This window comes from Onychomys torridus, chromosome 4, assembly GCF_903995425.1.
Source record: "Onychomys torridus chromosome 4, mOncTor1.1, whole genome shotgun sequence".
In the NCBI taxonomy this organism is placed as follows: Eukaryota; Metazoa; Chordata; class Mammalia; order Rodentia; family Cricetidae; genus Onychomys; species Onychomys torridus.
The window spans coordinates 76,162,441-76,186,698 of NC_050446.1; the positions used below are offsets into that span (position 1 = coordinate 76,162,441).

The following is a 24,258-nucleotide window of genomic DNA, read 5'->3' on the forward strand; positions in this document are numbered from 1 at the left end:
TTACTGATTTCTTCAATAATAAACATTCCATACATACCCACCTCATCCTCTCCTCTTCATTCATCCCTATTCATTCCTTTGGCAACTTTGTGAGCAGTCTGCAGAATAACTACTACTGGAAAGGTGTGTATGGGTGTACATTCTCTGGTACTCACATGGAAGTCAGGAGACAGCATTATGGAGTCGTTTCTGTCCTTCCACTTTACATGGCTTCAGGGACAGAACTAAGGTCATCAGCTTGCCCTGCAAGCACCTGTGTGGAGCCCTCTCACCAGCTGCCATGATGTCATTTCACATTCTCGAGTTGTTCTGCTTTTCCAAGCCTAAACTTCTGGAGACATAGATTACTCACTGTCCTTTGCAGCCATCATACATGGATTAATGGTACAGTTTTTAATCCCAGAAACATTAAAATCAGTTCTTCAGTGTCTTCCTTTTCAATGACGCTTAATCTCTCAACAACCACATGGATAAATACCAACATCTCCGGTACCATCTGGACATATGGGACCAAAGACCTACATATATAAGTGATTCTATTCATTATGATAATGTTTGGAATGTGTGATTGTCCTTCACCTCTAATAAGATGGGTTCATATTCCCAGGCTTCAGTATAACACACACATGCCCTGGTACAGTGCCCTCATCAAACGCTGATTCAGCAGCCCCCATTTCCCTTTCCCATTTTTCCAACCAGTCACAGGACACAGGAACAGGATGGAAGAGAATTCAGAAGTGGAAGTGATATCTTCAATCTTGGTTACTCTGTGTCCTGCTGACAAACAACAGTGATAAATGAATGGAGATGTGTACATTTCCACAAAGGGAATCAGTTGGTGTATGCTTTATTCTAATGTTGGCTGAGTATGAACAAAATAAAACTAAATACAAAGACATCTACTGACTCAGTCATAGGGCTCACAAAAGTCTGTATTGGTATCCATTCTCTTCTGCTTGGCCTGCTCTTGGATGGTCACTAACTCTCCAGCAGTGAACTTGGGAGTGAGAGTCACGTTGTCATAATCAAATTCTTCATCGAGAAAGAAGGGTTGCACTTCATCCCCAAATACCTATAAAGGTACCAAAGGAAGAAAGGAACACAGTCACCGAAGTGAAGATGAAGTTGAAGACATAAACAGCTTATTAATATTTAATGAAACTTTTTTTAGACGTTCGGCACTCTCAGCTGATTAAGCTGTTTTTAAGTAATGAAATAAATTCAATTATTCAATTTGACCTAATTTAAGCCTCTTAATATGCCCCATTTGATCACACTGTATCTGAATGAGTATCATTAACTAATTCTGCCCCCAAGGCAAGAATCAGATCTGCTTTGCACAAATTCATTTCATTCCTTCCCACACTGCAGAGTCAGAGACAGAGGCATATGGAAAAGCTAGACACTCCGTTAAACAACAAGAAATACACCTTAAGGTCTTGACCAACCTCTTCACCATTGCTAAAAAATATCTGTTAATGAAGTAATCTTTCCAAACGAAATTAAAAATACCTTGTATTTACTATAATCAAGATAATAGTGTCATACCCCTGTCTAATAACAGGAGAAATTAAAACACATATGATCAAATTTAAAAGTCCAGCACCCCTTTTCTTCCTTTTTGCATATTACACTTTGATCTGCAAAGAAAGGTAGCATTTTGTACATGTTTATACAAATGAATGAGTTTTAAAGACCTTCTAAAGGATGAGCCATTCAAAGCACATTTCCCAAGGCTGAGGGTGAAGCTCAGTTGATAGAGTGCTTTGCCTGGCATGTGCAAGATCCTATGTTTGGTTCCCAGCATGAGAAAGGGTTTGTTTCTTTTCATTTTTTTTTAATATAGAGTACATGTTCCAGTAAACAGAAAAGAATGCCTTAAATCTCAATAATTCACCCACTGAAAAATGCCACCCAAAGCCAATGGTATGAGATACAATGAAATCATGCAGTGCCTCATCAACTCTATATGTATGGTGGTGCAGAAATAATCGAAAACTGTGGCTTATGCAAAAATGAAAAATGCCCTGAAGCTAGCTAGTGTCAGCTTTAAACGTTCTTGCATGGCAGATCTCCCCAAGCAGCGGCCGCAGCATGTGTGAAAAAGGAACATGCTGCTCAGAGGCTCTGCGCTGCTCCTGCAGTGAGAAGACCATCAAGAAAGCTCTGCTTTCCCACCTAGCTGTTCGGAGTCCTATTAGGGAGTAGGGTGTGTAGTGCTAATCGCAGACTCCAGCCACGCATTGCCCTGTGACAACAGAACCAGCTACTGGGATCCAACAATTTCCAGAGGCCTGAGCCTCTCCTCTGTGTTTTCCTGGGGAGGAAAGTCAAGAGGTGCCACTGAATGATTTCCCATCCTGGGCCTGCCCTAGTATCAAGAACCACATGGGTATCAACAGTAAGTAGCCTTCCATTAGCCCTGCCAGTACCTAGTGAAAGGATTAGCATCATCAGCTCACAATACCCCAAGACCAAGTTCTCAGCACAAAGGAGATTTATTTGCCCCAGAGGGACAGAGGGCAGAAAATAAGAGACAAAGACAGGAGACAGAGGATGAGGGGGAAAGGGAAGGGAACAGGGAGAGGAAGAAGGGATATTTGTCCTTGAAGGAGGACAAAGGACTGCCTCTGGATCGAGAGGACACAGAGACGGCACATAGGCAAATGGTGGCTTATGATGGTAAAAGGGGAAACTCATGTTAGGATGAGGTATTTAATTTTAATTGGCTATGTTAATTAGGGCAGCCAAAGGGGGTTGATTGTGGAACTTCAATACTTTGATAGCTGGACCTTGGTTATCAGCCTCAGGAGGAAGAAGTGGACAAATAAGGCCAAATAGCCACCTTAGTGGCTAGCTTTAGGACTATAATCTCATGGTTTTTAGCAAGGCTGAGAGAAGCGGGGAGAAGGGCAAGGCCTGCTGGAGCCATGTTCTCCATGCTCGGGATGGCTACAGTCCCTTCATCAACTACTGCCTCCCAATCATGAAGCTTTGAAAGGCTTCAGAACTTGCCCAAGGCTAGTAAAGAAGAGAAGCCACATTTGAACCCAGGACAATATGCTTCAAATAAGCCACATTTGTTCAAAAACACAAGCACAACAATTTCCAAAACACTAGTTCTTTGGGAAAAGAGCCCTTTTCTCAATAAGCTGCACAGTTCCCAGAGCTACCACTGAAAATGACTCAAGGCCATGTGCAAGGTCATGACTGTTTTCAATAGAGCAGCTGCAGACACGACGCAAATGAGCCTGCGGAGGAAAGTGACTGGTGTGCCATGATCACTCTCTGTAATTAAATTTCTCTTCACCACAAAGTAACAGGGAGCACTACTGATAAGACTAGTTCTAATGAAGAAACACACACACAATGACACTTGATGTTCATGTGCAGAATGCAAGTGTCCAAGCCACCTCCAACTCTATGTAGAAGTACTGAAACCTGCCATAGTCCATCCTGCCTGCCTATGTAGACACCTGATTCTTACTGATCCTGGCCAAGATGTGGAGGAAACTCTCTCTATGAAAGCTTTTGGTCATTGAGGATTTTTGAAGCTCTTCATGCCTTCGTCTAAAAGCAAGAGGCGACACATCTACCGAGCTGCAGGTATCTCACTTATGTCCAAACCCGGATTCAGAGTCCCACCCTGATCCTCTGAACCCATCCATTCTCACCACAGGCAAACACTTGGCCTTCATCCACCTCCCAGGGAGACTAGGTTACTAGAAATTAAACAAGTCTCTCAGCTATGAAAATCCCTTTGATACCATACCATGCCCTTCCTACTCCCCGGTCCATAACGTGTTTCCATCTCCCCCACCCTACACTTATTCATTCAATAAGCATTGGTTAAGCATTAGGTACTGGGAACAGAATGCCAGTACAGCAAAACCTGGGTCTACAGGATTTCCTGACCCAGGAGAAGACAGTAAACAAGTGTTATCACTGACATGGGGCATGCTCTTCACTAGAATAACAGCAAAAGATAGAGCATTTTCATTTTCCCCCAATCAAGGATCGTCACTTTGCAGAACATACCACCAGCCCCCACATCACCTCCCCTCATTATCTATCATCTTGTCTTAGTGGTCCAGGTAAAGTAAGGCTCATAGTTTGGGCTTCTCAGGGCTTCTGATCAGCACTAACTCCTATGGCCAAGTTAGTTCTTAAGAGATGGCCCCACCTAATGCCTTCTTATACCTCCATATCTCTGAATTTCCAATCTACATTGTGGCTGGAATATGTAGCATTATGATACTACAGGTGAAGAGATTCCCTCTCAGATGGAAAAAAAAAAAAGTGTTTTTCCTTAAAGTTTTTTTCCCCATATAGTTGAATTCTCATTGTGTTGCATAATTTTCTACAGAAAATTTGAATTAACAAAAACATTAGCAAAGAATAGAGTTTTCTCAACTCTGAGATACCATCTTATACCTGTCAGACTGGCTAAGATCAAAAACACTGAAGACAGCTTATGTTGGAGAGGATATGGAGCAAGGGAAACACTTCTCCACTGTTGGTGGGAATGCAAACTTGTACAGTCACTCTGGAATCAGGAGGGCAAATTCTCAGGAAATTAGGAATAAGTCTTCCTCAAGACCCAGCTATACCACTCTTGGGCATATACCCAAGGAATGCTCAATCTTACCACAAGGACACATGCTCAACTATGTTCATATCAGCATTATTTGTAATAGCAAGAACTGGAAACAACCTAGATGCCCCTTAGCTGAAGAATGGATAAAGAAAATGTGGCACATATACACAATAGAGTACTACTAAGTAGAAAAAAACAATGATATCATGAAATTTGCAGGCAAATGGATGGAACTAGAAAATATAATCTTGAGTGAGGTAACCCAGACTCAGAAGGACAAACAGTATGTACTCACTCATAAGTCGATACTAGATGTGAGGGAAGGGATGGTCAGACTGCAACCCACAACTCCAGAGAGGCTAGCTAACAGGGAAAGACCCTAGGAGGGACACATGGATGACTCTGCGAAGGAGAAGTGGATGAAATCTACATGAGTGGACTGGGTGTGGGGGGGATGGCAGAGGGGGAGGAGTAGGGGGCTGAGAACATAGAGAAATGGGAGGGTCAAGCTGGAACAGGGACAGAGTAGGAGGGCAGAGAGGGAGATACGATGATAGATGAGGACATCATGGGAATATGAAGAGGCAGGGAGCTGGGAAGGCTCTCGGAAATCCACAAGGATGACCCCACCTTGGACTGCTGCCTGGACTGGTCTACTCTGGTGATTGGTCTAGCGAATAACCTAGCTGTCATCATAGAGCATTTGTCCAGTGAGTGATGGAGGTAGATGCAGAGATCCACAGCCAGGCACCAAGCTGAGCTCCAGGAATCCAATTGATGAGAGAGAGGAGGGATTCTGTAGTCAGGGAATGTCATGATCATGATGGGAGGACATGCAGAGATGACCAGCCACACTAGAGGAAGCCCATGAACTGTGGACTGGTGGCTGTGGAGTCCCCAAGGGACTGAACTAGGCCCTCTGGATACAAAAGACAGTTGTTTGGCTCAAACTAGAAGGCACCCAGGCAGGGAGATCGGGATCCATCCCTGGTGCATGGGCAGGCTTCTGGGAATCCATTGCCTGTGGTATGACGCCTTGCGCAGCCTTGGTGCAATGGGAGGGGACTTGGACCTGCCTAGGCTCAGTGTGCTGGGCTCTGCTGACTCCCCATGGGAGACCTTGATTTAGGGGATGTGGGGATGTGGAGTGGCTTGGGAGAGATGGCTGGGGGGTAGGAGGAGGGAGGGGGGATGTGGGGGGGTTATGGGGAGTGAGTAGAAAATTTCTTAATAAACAAAAATGAAAAAAAGAATAGTTTTCTGAAAGCTAATAAACTTGCCAATATAAGGATTAGTCACTTATAATGAACTTAAAAAAAATACAAAGTTTGTCACTTAGAACTAAGAGTTATTAATAGCAGCAATTGCTAGATAATTTTCTTTTTTTTTTTTGGTTTTTCTTTTTTTAAGATTTATTTATTTGTTTGTTTTTATTTATTTATTTATTTATTTATTTTTATTTATTTATTATGTACACAGAAGAGAGTGCTAGATCTCATTATAGATGGTTGTGAGCCACCATGTGGGTGCTGGGAATTGAACACAGGGCCTCTGGAAGAACAGTCAGTGCTTTGAACCTCTGAGCCATCTCTCTAGCCCTTTTTGTTTGTTTGTTTGTTTTTCAAGACAGGGTTTCTCTGTGTAGTTTTGGTGCCTGTCCTGGATCTCAATCAGTAGACTAGGCTGACCTCAAACTCACAGATATCTGCCTGGCTCTGCCTCCCAAGTGCTGGGATTAAAGGTGTGCGCCACCACTGCCCAGTGCTAGATAATTTTCTTAGAATATGACTTCAATGCTGAAACAGAACGGAGGAAACTAAGAATAGTCATAATTTCCTATTTGCAAAGCCAAAATGTGATCTTCCGAACAATTAAGCCATTTGGGGGATATGCTTCAGTATGGCTCAGTTGAGTCAAGGTGTGAGAATAGTCCTCTGCAGTCATTCGGGAATTTTTCATTCTTCCCAAAATGTTCGATTTCCTACATTCCTAGGCATTGTATAAGGTCCTAGAACACAAAAAAGACCTGGGTAAAGTCACTGACAGATTATATCAACACCAACATACCATGATAGTGAACCATAGAGTGGCAGATTTGGGAGGGTGACAAGACCATCTAACAGACAAGATTGGAGTGGGTTGGGAAGGAATCAGAGATGGTTAGATAACTAGGTAGAACCAGTTAACAGGCTGAGGGAAGATCAGCCTTGCAGACAGTTTCCATGAGTGCGCTATGGAGATAAGGTGCAGGGTTTCATGTCTGAAAGCAGTTCAGCCTTGTCTGAGCATAAAGGACATAAGGACAGTGTGAGAAATGGCAAGGCGGCAGCAACATCATCTTATAGATGACAAAAAGGCCCTGAAGAATCTTTTGCAATCAGGGCAGACACTTGGTCTTATATGCATTCTCTTCATTTAGTCAAACTTTTTTAATGAACACCTATAATGGAGCAGGTATTAGCAGCACCAAAAGGAAATACAACCTGTCATCTTGGAGATTAGGATTTAGTAGCTCACACTGCAGATTAAATAGACGGTAGATTTGGAGGGATTAGCCTGGAGTCAGAAGGCTCCTCGGGATTCTGCTATCAGAGTCTAGCAAGAGACAAGGACAATGGAGCACTGGTAGAAAAGATACGAAACCATTTAGGAAGACAATAAGCAGCATTTGGTGACTGATGATACAGAAATGGCAGAGGAGAAAGTACAGGGAGGGAAACTCAGCTATGAACACACTGCATTTGAAGATCCCTGGAAGATACAGAAGTCAAAAAGCAATTAAATACACAAACCCAAAGCTCAAGAGGGAAAATATCTGAAGCTAGACGTGCCCATTGACAGACATAAGCGTAACAGGAAGAATTGAGAACGAAAGTCGCTTCAAGCATTCAGGGAGGGAAGAGTCACAAGGCATAAGGATGGCGCCGTGGAGAACACCGACTTGTTAGGAGTGGGCAGACAAAAACCTCCAAAGGAGGATGGGAGGAGCAATTTCAGAAACACACAAAGAATAGAGCAGAATTGTGAGAGCCAGTAAAGCAAGAGTACAGGGCAGACTGCCATAGCAGGACAGGCACGGCTCTCCATGCTCTGTAAATACAGAAAAGGAAACAGCAGACCGGGCCACTGAACTGTACCTGGTACCCCTCGTTCTGAACACTTTCAGGTAGGCAACCAAGGCCAAAGCATTTCACAGTTCACTGAGAGAGAGGAAGCAGGGCACTAACGGAGTTGGGAGAAACTAGAGGGGAGAGGAACTTAGCTAGATACACTCATGGATTTGAGTGGAAAAGGAGAGGAACAGACCACAGGCAAAGAACGGCCAAGGGAAGCCAAGGGTGTTTTCCTTCTTTTGTTTCCTTTTTGTCAAGGATGGGAGGGGAGATTTGATCACTGGGATGTTGTGGGAAAGAAACCAAGAGAGGAGGAAAGAGACAAGGATACTATATTAGTTACATTTCAGGTCATTGTAAGGAAATTCCTCACAAAAACAACAAAAGGAGGAAGACTTTTATTTGGCTCAAACTTTCAGGGGTACAGCCTATCATGGTAGAGAAGGCATTGGCAGCAGATAGCTCCATGGTGGTGGGCGCATGTGACAGCCACTTCCTCACATCCATGTGGACAGGAAGCCTACCTAGCAAGGACAGGATATGGGCCAGTTTATAACAGCTTGAGACCCATCTCCAGTGACCACATCCCTCTCACCTTCTAAAGACTCCACAAACCAGTGTCACTAGCTGGAGAAAAAAAGGTTCAGACATTCATCTATGCAGTGCACGTCACAGTCACACCAGGACATTCTCTCCCTGGCCCCATAGGTTCATGATTGCTTCATAATGCAAGATGAATCCGGTCCAACTTCAAAAGTCCTATAGTCTTTAGCAATCATTCAAATGTGCAAGTGCAGAGTCTCTTCTGATACTCAGAGTATCTCTAAACCATCAGGCCCTGTAAAATCAAGGTATTACACACTTCCAGCAGTGTCAAAGTAAATACATCCATTCCAAGGGGAAAAAAGGAAACAGAGCAAGGGAAGGTCAGCCCCAGGTCTTGGCATCATGGGGACATATTACAGAGCAGGAAGCAGAGAGAGGACAGGCAGAGTGGCTGGGAACTCACTGCCTCCAACTAGAGTCCAACCTCCAAATGTTCCTCGATTCCCCCAAAACAGCACCAGAACTGGGGACTGGGTATACAAAGGCATACACCTGTGGGGACAGAACATATCCAGACCATGACAGACCTCAACCATGGCACTGAATCACAAAGTCATTCCCAGTTAGCAAGAAGAATGTGTTTATTTGTTCATTGAGTAAATATCCGCTGCACGTCTATGCTTGGTTCTGAGCTCATTCTGACATTTTATGTTGTAATAACATAAGCTTACAGAGGCATGCAGGAGAGACAAGGTGCAGATATGTAATTCCGAGTGAAATGAGGTGTGCCATTCAGAAAGCATCACCGTGCCTCTTCCAACACAGTGAGGCTGCACGCTGCTCCACGATCCAGCAGTTGACTGCTGTGGCAGTCTGAAAGCTTTCTCCTTTCAAGGTGGGCTTATTTCAGCGTCTTAAGTTCTACAGCTCCAAGATTTCAACTACAAATTGAAATTCTGGTTTATTTTAGAGAAGAATCCTTGCTATACAACACCAAATCCCCTGCTGCTAAACAAAAACAAGTGTGAATTAAGTTATTAACTTGTTATTTTTGCCTAAGGAGCTGAGAGAAATGTGTGGATTTCAGGTATCTAATTTCAAGCCTAATTGAAATTTTTTTGTGACCACTATGGGAATAGAATTTGTGTACTATTAGGAAACTTTGAGTTTCCTTAAAATGGCCTATGTGACTGATTCTTACAGAGACATTGTTAAAGGAGGATGCATTTTCATTCATAATACCACATGGGCAAATTAAGGAACCCAAAACTAATGTTCAAATCAATAACAGTAGCATTTAGCTACAGGCTAGAACACAGAGTGATGTGGTAAATAAAGTAACTTGGTGGGGAAATGTTCAGAATCCCATTGTGAAAGGGAAAACAAGGGACCTGAGTTTCTCTACTGACCTCTTCCATGATTGTCTCTTCAGGGAAACACAATTTCCCTCTCACTATTAGGAACTCATCTTGCTCTAGAAAGCAGTTCAAAACCTCCAAAATTTGTCAAAACAGAGGAATCAATGCAAGAATTTATTGACAAATAACAAGCTAGACGTGTGAAAAAATGTCCCTCTCTCAAAAGGGAAAATGCACATACATAAACTACTAATAAATTTAGGGGGGAAATCAAACAGAACCAATCCATAGCAGAAAGCTGTGGATTCGGAAAAGGCAATTATGAGGAAGCAAAACTCACAGAACACAATTCGGCTTTCAGGCTGCAGTTACTGCATGCAGCCATCACCAGCTCTAACCCCAAAGGTTCCTTGATGGTTCCTCACAGGACACTTGCTGGAAGCTGATGATTACATTCTTTTATGATTTAGGTGGTTAAAAATAAGATTTGTGGGAGTGCCTGGGGTTATAGCCAGAGAGGCAACTGCCCCTGGGACCCACCTCTGTACACAGGCCATCCCAGGAGGACCTGACCAACTTGGCCCCAGTTTCCGGCCAATTGGAGGACCCTGCAGGAAGGCTCCTCTTTTCCAAGACTGCAGGCAGACCCTGCAGTCTCCACACCGTGCCCCCACACCCATTTGCCCTAGAACCCAGCCACTTCCTGAGACTCAGAAACCAATTCCCACCTCCCATCCGCCCCTGAATTCCCATCTGGACCAGAGACTGCAGGCAGACCCTGCAGTCACCACGCCCTGCCCCCACACCCATCTGCCAGAGACCCCAGCCACTTGCTGAGAATCAGAGACCAGCCCCCAGCTTCGATCCTGCCCTGGAACTCCCATCTGGACCAGAGACCAGAGGAACTCCCATCTGGACAAGAGGAGCTCCCACCTGGACAAAATAAGGAGACCCCAGGGACTTCCCGAGACTCAGAGTCCAGCCCCCCAGCTCCTATCCGGCCAGCACTCTCATCTGGACCAGCACTCCCATCTGGCCCAGAGCTTCCATCTGGACCAGAGAGAGGCTCCCTAAATCTGTCAGCTCTCTCTGGACCAAGTACACTGGTAAGAACAAGAACGAACCCAAGAGGAGATGGGCAGACACCAAGGCAGAAAGAAGTACATACAACAAAATAAAGAGCAATACAGCATCACCAGAACCTAGCCCTTCTCCAACAGCTAGAACTGAACATCACGGAATGGAAGAAGAAGAAGGAGAAGGAGAAGAAGAAAACAACCTTATAAGTAACATCATGAAGAGGCTAGAGCCTTATATAGAAGAAATCAAAAATAAAGTAGAGGAACAGACAAACAAAAAATGGGAAGGACACTATAAAAATCTAGAGGAAAGGACAATTAAAGCAGAAGAAAACAATAAGTCCTTGAAAAAAAATCATGAAAAAGCAAGGGAGACAGTCCAAGACCTGAAAAGAGAAAAAAAAAAATGAAGAAGACACTAGCAGAAGGAATGCTGGAAATAGAAAATCTGAGTAAACAAACAAGAATGTTAGAGGCAAGTATAACCAACAGAATGCAAGAAATGGAAGAGAGGATCTCTGGTGTTGAAGATACGGTAGAAGAAATAGATTCAATAGTCAAAGAAAACACTAAAACCAACAAAGTCATGACCCAAAATGTCCAAGAAATTTGGGACACCATGAAAGGACCAAACCTACAAATAATAGGGATAGAGGAAGGAGAAGAATACCAACTCAAAGGCACAGAAAATATATTTAACAAGATCATAGAAGAAAACTTTCCCAATTTAAAGAAGGAAATGCCTATGAAGATACAAGAAGCCTATAGAATACCAAAGAGACTAGACCCCAAAAAAAAGTCCCCTCGCCACATAATAATTAAACAACTAAACGTACAGAATAAATAAAGAATATTAAGGGCAGCAAAGGAAAAAGGCCAAATGAATTATAAAGGCAAACCCATCAGAATAACACCCAATTTCTCAATGGAGACTTTGAAAGCCAGAAGGACCTGGACAGATATAATGCAGACACTAAGAGACCATGGATGCCAGCCTACACTAATATACCCAGCAAAACATTCAATCATCATAGATGGAGTAAACAAGACCTTCCAAGACAAAACCAGATTGAAACAATACTTATCCACAAACCCAGCCCTACAGAAAGCACTAGAAGGAAAATTCCAGCCTAAGGAAGGCAGATACACCCATGAAAACACAGGCAATAGATAACACCACAGCAGTAAACCCCAAAGAAGATAAGTACACACACACTACCACCAAAACAATAAAAATAACAACAGGAACAAACAATCACTGGTCATTAATAACCCTTAATATCAATGGACTTAATTCACCTATAAAAAGACACAGACTAACAGAATGGATACGAAAACAGGACCCATCTTTCTGCTGCATACAAGAAACACACCTCAAATTCAAAGACAGACACCTCCTAAGAATAAAAGGCTGGGAAAAGACTTTCCAATCAAAAGGTCTTAAGAAGCAAGCTGGTGTAGCCATCCTAATATCCAGCAAAATAGACTTCAAACTAAAATCAATCAAAAGAGATGATGAAGGACATTACATACTCATCACAGGAAAGATCCACCAAGATGAAGTCTCAATTCTGAACATTTATGCCCCAAACACAAGGGCACCCACATATGGAAAAGAAACATTACTAAAGTTTAAATCACATATAAAACCCCACACATTAATAGTGGGAGACTTCAACACCCCACTTTCACCTTTGGACAGATCATCCAAACTGAAACTTAACAGAGACATAATGGACTTAACTGATGTTGTGGCTCAAATGAACTTAATCGATATCTACAGAATATTCCACCCGAACAAAAAAGAATATACCTTCTTTTCAGCACCCCATGGAACCTTCTCTAAAACCGACCACATACTTGGCCACAAAGCAAATCTCAACAGATACAAAACAATTGGAATAACCTCCTGTGTTCTATCAGACCACCATGGTTTAAAGTTAGATTTCAACAACAGAGAAAATGACAGAAATCCTACAATCTCATGGAAACTGAATAATGCTCAACTGAATCACCAATGGGTTAAGGAAGAAATACAGAAAGAAATTAAAGACTTCCTAGAGATCAATGAAAATGAATACACCACATACCCAAACTTATGGGATACTATAAAAGCAGTGCTAATAGGGAAATTCATAGCACTCAATGCCCACATAAAGAAGCTAGAGAAATCACATGCTAGTGACTTGACAGCACACAAGAAAGCCCTGGAACAGGAAGAAGCAAAGTCTCCCAGGAGGAACAGACGCCAGAAAATTATCAAATTGAGGGCTGAAATTAATAAAATAAAAATAAAGAGAACAATACAAAGGATTAATGAAACAAAGAGTTGGTTCTTTGAGAAGATCAACAAGATAGACAAGCCCTTATCCAAACTAACCAAAAGACAGAGAGAGAGCATCCAAATTAACAAAATCAGAAATGAAAAGGGGGACATAAAAACAGACAATGAGGAAATCCAGAGAATCATCAGGTCATACTTCAAAAACCTCTACTCCACAAAACTGGAAAATCTAAAAGAAATGGATAATTTTCTGGATAGGTACCACAAACCTAAGTTAAATCAAGACCAGATAAACCATTTAAATAGTCCAATAACCTCTAAGGAAATAGAATCAGTCATTAAAAGTCTCCCAACCAAAAAAAGCCCTGGACCAGATGGTTTCACTGCAGAATTCTACCAGATCTTCAAAGAAGACTTAATACCAATACTCTTTAAGTTGTTCCACACAATAGAAGCAGAAAGTATATTACCAAACTCCTTCTATGAGGCTACAATTACCCTGATTCCTAAACCAAACAAAGATGCAACAAAGAAAGAGAACTACAGACCTATCTCCCTCATGATCATTGATGCAAAAATACTCAATAAAATTCTGGCAAACAGACTCCAAGAACACATCAAAACAATTATCCACCATGATCAAGTAGGCTTCATCCCAGGGATGCAAGGGTGGTTCAACATACGAAAGTCCGTCAATGTAATACACCATATAAACAAACTCAAAGAAAAAAACCACATGATCATCTCACTAGAGGCAGAAAAGGCATTTGACAAAATCCAACACCCCTTCATGATAAAGGTCTTGGAGCGATCAGGAATACAGGGAACATACCTAAACATAATAAAGGCAATCTACAGCAAGCCAACAGCCAACTTCAAATTAAATGGAGAGAAACTCAAAGCAATTCCACTAAAATCAGGAACAAGGCAAGGCTGTCCCCTCTCCCCCTACTTATTTAATATAGTACTTGAAGTTCTAGCCAGAGCTATAAGACAACACAAAGAGATTAAGGGGATACAAATTGTAAAGGAAGAAATCAAGCTCTCCCTATTTGCAGATGACATGATAGTATATATTAGTGACCCCAAAAATTCAACCAAGGAACTGATACAGCTAATAAAAACCTTCAGCAACATAGCAGGATACAAGATCAACTCAAAAAAATCAGTAGCCCTCCTATATACAATAGACAAACAGGCTGAGAAGGAAATCAGAGATACATCACCCTTTGCAATAACCACAAATGAAATAAAATACCTTGGGGTAATTCTAACTGAGCATGTGAAGGACCTATATGACAAGAACTTTAAGTCCCTCAAAAAAGAAATTGAAGAACATGTCAGAAAATGGAAAGACCTCCCATGCTCATGGATAGGCAGGATTAACATAGTAAAAATGGCGATGTTACCAAAAGCAATCTACAGATTCAACTCAATTCCCATCAAATTACTAACACAATTCTTCACAGATCTGGAAAGAAGAATACTCAACTTCATATGGAAAAACAAAAAACCCAGGATAGCCAAAAGAATCCTGTACAATAAAACAACCTCTGGAGGCATCACCATCCCTGACCTCAAGCTCTACTATAGAGCTACAGTAATAAATACAGCTTGGTACTGGCATAAAAACCAACATGTGGACCAATGGAATCAAATTGAAGACCCTGACATTAACCCGCACACCTATGAACATATAATTTTTGACAAAGAAGCCAAAAATGTACAATGGAAAAAAGAAAGCATCTTCAACAAATGCTGCTGGCATAACTGGATGTCAATGTGTAGAAGGCTGCAAAATAGATCCTTATCTGTCACCATGCACAAAACTTAAGTCCAAGTGGATCAAAGACCTCAACATAAATCCAGTTACTCTGAACCTGATAGAAGAGAAAGTAGGAAGTAGTCTTGAATGCATTGGCACTGGAGAGCACTTTCTAAATATAACACCAGTAGCACAGACACTGGGAGAAACAATCAATCAATGGGACCTGTTGAAAATGAGAAGCTTTTGTAGAGCAAAGGACACGGTCAACAAGACAAAGCGACAGCCTACAGAATGGGAGAAGGTCTTCACGAACCCCACATCTGACAGAGGGCTGATATCCAGAATATATAAAGAACTCAAGAAATTAAGATATCAAAATGCCCAACAGTCCAGTTAAGAAATGGGCTATAGAACTAAACAGTGAGTTCTCTACAGAAGAAGTTCAAATGGCTGAAAGACATTTAAGGAATTGCTCAACAGCCCTAATTATCTGGGAAATGCAAATCAAAACGACTCTGAGATACTACCTTACAGCTGTCAGAGTGGCTAAGATCAAAAACACAGAAGACAGCTTATGCTGGAGAGGATGTGGAACAAGGGGAACTCTCCTCCACTGCTGGTGGGAATGCAAGCTTGTACAGCCACTTTGGAAATCAATATGGCGCCTCCTTAGAAAATTGGGAATCCATCTCCCCCAAGACCCAGCAGTAGCACTCTTGGGCATATACCCAAGGAATGCTCAATCATACCACAAGGGCATTTGCTCAGCTATGTTCATATCAGCATTGTTTGCAATAGCCAGAACCTGGAAACAACCTAGATGACCTCCAACTGAAGAATGGATAAAGAAAATATGGTACATATACACAATGGAGTACTACTCAGCAGAGAAAAACAAGGACATCATAAGGTTTGCAGGCAAATGGATGGATCTAGAAAAAATCATCCTGAGTGAGGTAACCCAGACTGAGAAGGACAAACATGGTATGTATTTACTCATAGGAGGATATTAGATGTAAAACAAAGATGACTAGACTGCTACACAACTCCAGGGAGGCTACCTAGAAAACGGGACTCTAGGAAAGACCCAGGGATCACCCAATGACAGAGAAATGGATGAGATCTACATGAACAACCTAGATGACAGTGGGAGTAATGAAGGGCAAGATTTGAGGGAAAGAAAGCTTAGGGGAGCAGGAGATCTCACCTAGATCAAAAACAGAAAGGGAGAACGAGGAATAACAGACCATGATAAATGAAGACCACATGAGAATAGGAATAGGCAGAGTGATGGAGAGGTCCCCAGAAATCCACAATGATACATCCTCTGTAGACTGCTGGCAATGGTCAAGAGAATGCCTGATCTGACCTAGTCTGGTGATCAGATGACTAAACAGTCGTCTTGTAACTCTCATCCAATAACTGATGGAAGTGGATGCAGAGATCCTGAACCAGGCCCCAGGTGGAGCTCCAGGTGTCCAATTATCAAGAAAGAGGAGGGACTGCAAGAGTGTGAATTCTTGAATCCAAGATTGCAAAAAGTACAGGGACAAATAGCCAATCAAAAGAAAGCACATGAATTATGAACCAATGGCTGTGGAGCCCCCAGCTGGATCAGGCCCTCTGGATAAGTGAGACAATTGAATAGTTTGATCTGTTAGGGAGGCATCCAGGCTGTGGGACCAGGACCTGTCCTTAATGTATGAGCTAGCTGTTTGGAATGTTGGGCTTACACAGGGACACATGCTCAGCCTGGAAGGAGGGGACAGGACCTGCCTGTACTGAATCCACCAGGGGTGTCTTGGTCCTGGAGAACATGGGAATGGAGGGGAGGGGCTGGGGGCAAGGTGGGAGTGGGGGCTGGAGGGGGGAGGACAGGGGAACCCATGGCTGATATATAAAATTAAAACACATAATAGTAATAATAATAATAATAATAATAATAATAATAATAATAATTGTGCTATTAAACCCAGGCAGACTTGGTTCAGTGTTGTGATTTCAGACGGTTTTAAAATGATCCTCCAACAAATAATGATTACACCTAAAATCCCAACTAGGTGTGGTGGCACACACCTGTAATCTTAGCTCTTACTAGCAGGAAAATGAGCAAGGGCCAACCTGTGCTACCTAATGAGACCTGATTAGAAACAGAGCAAACAAAAAGTAATGAAGCTTACATACAAAATATCAACCTGGATAGCCCAAAGGCAGAAAAATTAGCCCTAGATTGTTCTTGAGTTTGACAACACAAAAGTTGTTCATATGAATTTGATTCTAACATTTTAAAATGTTCACATTTTCTATTTGGACAGTTACAGTCCTTCAAAAAGGACATAAGTTGGCCTTAGTGATACTCACCTATTATCCTCACACTTGGGAGGTTGAGGCAAGAGAACTTGCCAGGCTGAGCTACAGAACAAGTTCACGTGCAGCACAAGTTATACAGGAGAGAAACAGTTCAGTTTAAAAAAAGTATGTGGAATTGGAGGAGAGATTAGGGAAGTAGGGGTGTATCTAGAAGTCAGGATTTGGGGATGAATATAATAAAAATAGATTTCATGAGAGTCTCAAAAAATTAATTTTTAAAATGGGGGAAATAAAGGCTTGCCTATTGTGTGCAAGGCCCTAGGTATAATACTTGTAGTTGTAATTTGAGTTTCATTGACTATGAGATAGGTCCAAAAATAAGCTTCTTTAACCACTAACTGAAACTAATTTATAATAATTTTGATCACTGCCCCAAAATACATAGATTCTATAACTGACTTAAAAGTAATTGCATTTCTTAGGTACTGGGTGCCATGTCCGGTATCCTGTATGGTCACAACTAGCCAAGACTATAAACAAGCCTTAAAATGAAATGGATTCCTGCTCAGAGAAGCCCTGTGATTTTAGCTTCTTACAGTTTAGCGAGTATAATCTATAATTCAAAAATAAGTCAGCTGTTCTGACTTATTTGTCTAGCAACCAATTTGGGAGTTCAATACAAGCCCGCAAGCATCCTGGGTGTACTTTTCAGAATAGTAGACAAAAGTACTATAAGGGAAAAGTCCATTTGAGATTGAAATGTGTAAGTCATCTCTGATTGAACAGCTGATTCCATAACAGAATACACAGTCCAAGAGCACCTGAATGATTAAGGAAATTGAAGAGGGGCCCTGGGGATTCTAGCAGAATGCACTAATAGAGAACTCTGCAACTCCTGTGTCGTCCCGCCATGTTAACCGGGGAGAAGTTACTTCCCAGCACGGGTGGTGCGGTGTGTTTGTGGGCAGGAGAGCTGTAAAAGGAGAGCACATTGGCTCTCGAGGAATGCTTCAGGAGAATAAACTATAGCAGAGAGTCTGTTCTCCCCACCTTTGAAAACGATGCTGAGGTGACATTCCCCAGCCTTCCATATACCTAGATAGGAACAATTACTCAGCAGTTGTCAATGGATTCAAGTCAGAGCCTCTGCTCTCTGATTACTCTAAGGAACCGACCCGTTCACTGTAGGAACTCTCTACAAATTTTTAAATGCAAGAAATGAACTTCTACCTCCTTTCAGGAATGGATTTCAGACTGAGATTCCGTTTACATCCTGCCCTTACCTTACCCAATACAAAGGTTTACAGGCCCTCAGAATGGCCAGGTTAGAGCAGAAGAGAGAAGAAAACTGTCCTTTCATCTACTGAGCAGACCCTACCCAGAACTACAGAGGTAAAACGTGTTTCTATATACAAACATCACTGCTCTGTGTACATCAGAGCTAGATGGAAGTGGGCAAGATCAACTAAACAATTTGAACTCCAAATTATCCCAAATGGAGGAGAAATACAAAAGCATGCAGATACAGGGGCTCCCTGAAAGGACAAAACCCATGTACTGTCACAATGGAATTCCCGGGGAGTACCTCTTCCGTGTGCTTCAGAGTTCTTCCTATGGCAGGCTTCCGCATCACCTCAGAAGTGAGGGGCAGGTCCAGAGAAGGAACATAAGCAGGAACACTGGTGCTTATATCCTGTTCCACTTCCCCTGGGAGGAGCAGCCCATCTGTTGGATATAAAATATTTCAGCTGATCCGCTAGTGAAGCTCATCATCTCCCCAAGTCATCTAAAAGCCTGTGACAATCAAGACTGGCAGCTATGTTCAGGGAAAGCCTACCCCTTGCACCGTTCCTGTCCTCGTCTGAGAACTTGACTCAAAGGATTCCCCTTTCTATAAAACAGAAGCTACCTGTGTACTGATTTTCTATCATGGTGCAAGGTTACAGGCCATCTGGAAGGCTGGAGGAAGGCTTAGGGGGTGACATGATGGTCCTCCCATGCCTAACTCCCTTTCTACCACTATAGGAAAATAAGGCAGGAATGTGTTCCTTTCGCCTCATTTTCCCATATTTTCCTAAGGGGGTGAAGAGAAAGAAAATGGAGTGCAGATTTCATTCTGTAACAATGCAGCAATATTTCAAATATATATATATATATATTACACAATGAGGAAGCCAGAAGGAAAATACTTTAGCTTTCAGCAGAAAAATGAAATACTCTGTCATATGAAGAACGTGCGGGCTCATTTTCAACACTTGCAAACAACATGTTTCCTGCTTGTTTAGCACAGTCACAAGAATTCAATAACTAATCTTAGTTTCCCCATGGATTTATTTTAAGTAGTTATGTTGGCTTGTTTTCACATGTGTGACACTTCATGAATGTATCACTGATGCCACTGAACCTCTGCAAGCTTCTTTAGGTGAGCAAACAGACACACAGAAGCATAAGGCCCTCCCTCCTTGGTCTAAACTTCCAGAATACCAGAGGAACTAGTGAGAGCTAGCCAATAACTTGGAACTGGTACAAGATGCTACTGCCTGCTACTCAAAGATGATCCTAATTAAGCCACTCATTAAGTTCTCAATGGAAGTGATTAATTAGCAACAGGCATATCTGGGCTAATGGCAATGGCAGCACACACAGAAAGATAACTGTGCAGGTCTGATATTCTAAAACTGAGAGTATTCTGAAATGCACCCTTTACCCCCATAGACATCACCCTCACAAGAACAAATCACTGTTGGTTTTAATTGTTAAGAAATAGACATAGTCAAGTCACCTAGAAACTGAGAACTGGTGGGGAGATAGTGAAGAAGGTAGTTCTATTGAGCTCGATGATTGGAATTTTAGAACATCATCTCATAACTGGTGTAAACAAAAGCAGTGATAACAACTGACACCGATGTGTCCAGTATTGTCCAAGCACATCTCATCCTCCTAGCAGCTCTTACGGTTCTGTGTTGTAAGCAATGAGCTCTCCACATTGAAAAAGACCTCACTCCAGATCCCACAGCTAGAAAGGCAGAGTTGGGCAGTCTGCCCTCAGAGCCAGGACCTCAGCCAATGTCACACTACACATTTTTTAAGCAACCATTTCTACTACATGTTTAATTTTGCTTCATTATATGGAACATCTAAGCATGGGCCAAGAAGTGTCACCTGTAGCACCTGAGCATAGCAGCACTAAGTACATTTTGAAAACATTTGATGCCTAGACAATAACACATTTAAACTCATTAACACTGGGAGAGAAACTGGCTTTCTGATGTACCTATTTATGAGTTCAAAGCCAAACTCCTACACTGGGCTCCCTGTGTAAGAGCCTAGGGTACATCCAAGGCTGCTGAGGGCCTGCCAACAAGCACTGAAGAAAAGGCGTAGGCCTCTGAACGTGAGGACCAGCATCTATCAGGTCAGTTGGCTGCTGGTGTAAACACCAGTTCCAATGGGAAATCAGAATCAATTCTGCTCTCCAGGCTTATGCTTAAGACCATGGCTCTGTCTGACAAAAGGTATGGCGAGCAGGGCAAGTGTCCAGGTCTTCTACTGCAATTTTACAGCACTAATCTGTTCTCATCGAAGGCAAGACTTCCAACTACAACGAAAATGATTTCTTCTATAACAATTCTACTGCCATGGGAACAATTATTTCAAGACAAGAAGACTCCACATCCTCAGCATCTTAAATAAATTGCTGTCACCTTTTCTCTGGGGTAAAGACAAAATTCAAGAAGGCATACTATCAGGGGCTAACACAGTGCCTTGTGCATGGTGAATGGTGAATTCTCAACCAGCACTTAGAAGCAGAGAATTAATTTCCTGCATTACAATTTTAAACTGACCAGCAACTATCAAGAGCCTGTACAGCAGTTAGACACTGTATGTGATATAAAGCAAGCACAGTCCATCCTCTCAAAAACTGAAGGTTGTTATAGGGATACATTCTCCACATATAAAATCAAAATGAGAAAAAACCAAAACCCAAATTGAATTGTTCTGACTCTAAGCATTACACAGCTATAAAGGTAAAACAATCCTGACAGAAAGAGCCTGGTAGGCTATCTATTAGGAAAGAGAATTACTCCTATCTTTCAGCCATCTCACAGTTATTTCTACATATACTCCTATTTCCCAGACACTGGGTGGGTGGGGGGGGGACTATTCACTGATGATGAGGAATGGATTATCTGAATTTACAGTCCAAATCTAGAGTGTTTTCAAGATAAGGATCAGATCTTATTCATTGTCTCTAAAGCAACGCAAAGGCTTCTTACATTTTGAATGCCCTTGGTAGCTGGTATGCACTGTGGAGTCAGCTTCCCAAAGTAAATTTTGTGGCTGACTGACTGAGACGGTTGAGGCTGTTTAATTGTCCTTTCTCAGGAATATGTTAGGGATGTCTAATACTTAGAAACAATGCATGCCATTTATCTATCAGTATCTAGTCACTGATGGACAACTCAAAGGCTACAACCATGCAAGCTAATAACAACACTTAAAAGTAAATGATGTAGGCCTGGGACTGCATAGACGGCTGAGCAGCTAAAAACACTGGCTGCTCTTCCAGAGGACCTGGGTTTGAGTCCTAGCATCCACATGGCCACTTGCAACCATTTCTGGCTCCTGTCCTGAGGGATCTGATGTCCCCTTCTGGCCACCATGGGCATAGCATGCATGAGACATCCAAACATACATACACATAAAATATCATACACATAAAAATAAGTATTTTTAGAGCCTTAGTAAAAGCAATAGTTTTTCAATTCTATATTAAGGACATTTTTCAATTAAAATTGAAATTTGTTTTAACAATGTATGGCAGTGAAGATTATAGATATAGTATAGTTTGGTGTCACACCCTTGGTTCACACTAAGGTACCTTTCCAGTCACTGCTTTTATAACTTCAGTGATAATATCAATAAAGATGACGTTAGGTCATCAGGGTTTCCCAAGGATTCTCAGACTATATCCTTAAAGATCAACTGTTCTAGCTGGTATCAATCCAACTACTATCTTAGAGAAAAACTAGAAAGGCCAGATAAGTTCAAAAAATCAACTATTTGAAAGCACTGAGGCTACTAGGGCAGCTTGTATCTTGGGAAGTTAAGATCTCCCCAAGAAGAAAAGAGTTGAAAAATAAGCCTAAGGGTCAAAGTGGCTTTTTCAACTCAAGGCATTTTTACTGGTTTGTAGGCAGAGGTTATGAAGCCAAGAAGCTAAAAGACTTTAAAAACATAACATCAGGACTGGAAAGATGGGAGAGTGGTTAAGAGCACTGGCTGCTCTTCCAGGAGGCTGGAATTCATTTCCCAGCACCCACATGGAGACTCACAATCAGCTGTAACTCCAGTTGCAGAGAATCCAATGCTTTCTGCCAGCCTTGTGGGCAATACACACATGTGGTACACAATATAACCACAGGCTAAACATTCATATACATAAAAGTTTTAAAAATACATCTTTTTAAAATTTTAAAGTAAAAAGCGTAACAGGGTTGCAACAGGGCTACAAAGGTAAAGCTGAAAGGTCCTCAGTGCTCTGATGTGTCCTTACAGTGAAGAATGCTAAATAGGGAAGCTCAGGGTTCATACAAAGTATGAGACCGTTGCATGCACAGGGAAAAAAGGACACACAATTTCCAACAGCATGAACCCCACAGCAGAAACAGAAGGGTGGATCCACACACACCTAGTTTCTTTTCCCAATTTATCTGATTAGGAAGACTCTTTCTTTCCTTGGATAGATTATGAAAAAAATAGAATTATCTTCCTTTTTCTATTCCCTTTTCAGGAAGAAGATAAAATTTTCTTTATGCAATAATAAGTATGAGAGTAGGGTTTTCTTCTGGTTAACATGGCTTCCCAAATACACCTTCATAAATTAGCAAATATAAAAACTGGAGTAGTGGGAATAGAAGACCACTGTAAGGCAAAAAAAAAAAAAAAAAAAAAATGTCTCCTTTCTACGTTTTTAGTAAGCAGTGAAGCCATCAAAGTGGTGGCGCACTCTATTAATCCCAGCACTCGGGAGGCAGAGGCAGGTGGACCTTTGTGAGTTCAAGGCCAGCCTGGGCTACAGAGTGACTTCCAGGAAAGGCGCAAAGCTACACAGAGAAACCCTGTCTCGGGAAGAAAAGAAAAAAAAAAAAAAAAAAAAGATACCTTAAGTTGGTTGGAACATGCCATCTTCTCCAAGCCTGGGACTCTCCTATATACATTTCCTTATGCCACAGCATCTTAAACTATGGGTTGCAATCCTATATGGAGTCATGTAACCAAATGTAGTAGTTGTGAGAAGTTTGGCAAGAGAAAGGTTTCTTAAGACACAATGACCAGAAATTAAGCCAAATCCCAAGGTATTCCTGGAACTCACCTGTGGTCGTAGCATGCAACTTCACTGCAGCACTGGTCTGAACACACAGTGTGTACACTAAATACCATGAGTGCTGGTAACACCACAGTCCCCATGAACATTTCCCAAAACACCTATCTCAGACTACAGTCCACTAGATATTATGAACTGCACTGTTTTCCCTACACATACAAAGATTTCAGTTCTTATGGAACCATAATGGTTTAACTGCAGAAAACAAAGACTTAATAATTTCCTAGCATTGTTCCTCAACATGTAAACATCAGATTAGTTTATCTTTACATTGAGTGCATTAAGCTAGAATGGCTGACTTTAAAAACAGCTGTTTGAATTGCAGGCTTACATTTCATTTTTTAAAATCCAATAAAAATTTGGCTTAGGATTGGAAGAAAATTTCCAACAAATTCTGAAATAGCCCTAAATATAATTCTGCCACTTTGTACTACATAGCTATGGCAAGAAGAATTTGCAATGCTGGCAACTATAAAATCAAAATATCTATCTACTCTAAAAACTGATGAAGATGTTCTGCACACTGCAGCATCAAATATTCACCCAAGATCTAAGTTTTTAATCCATCCAAGCATATCCATCTCATTATTATAAAAATTTGTTTTTATCTTTAATACATAGTAAAGTTATATGCATACCAAAAACTGTTTTAAGGTAAACTTCTTTATGACTTTCATAACTTTTTATGTGTATATACCTAGGGCTACAGAAAATTTCCTGGTGTGAAAAGAAATCATGGGAGGAAAAAGCTTTTTAAAGCCCCACTTTCCACCATTCCTACACTCTCCTGTCTCCCCTCCTCCTCACTTCAGGTT

At 41.7% G+C, this 24,258-nt stretch overlaps 1 protein-coding gene across 2 annotated transcripts in view; it reads right to left on the reverse strand.

The window, feature by feature from the left end:
* Positions 1-824: 824 nt before the first annotated feature.
* Positions 825-24,258, reverse strand: part of LOC118582145 (intraflagellar transport associated protein) — an 87,928-nt gene continuing 64,494 nt past the window's right edge. For both annotated transcript variants that reach the window (XM_036184749.1, XM_036184748.1), the window contains 2 exons: positions 18,641-18,780; positions 825-1,072 (listed from right to left, as the gene is read on the reverse strand). In XM_036184749.1, coding sequence (XP_036040642.1) covers positions 908-1,072; positions 18,641-18,780 — 305 coding nt within the window. In that variant the 3' untranslated portion in view covers positions 825-907. The remainder of the gene's footprint in view (positions 1,073-18,640; positions 18,781-24,258) is intronic.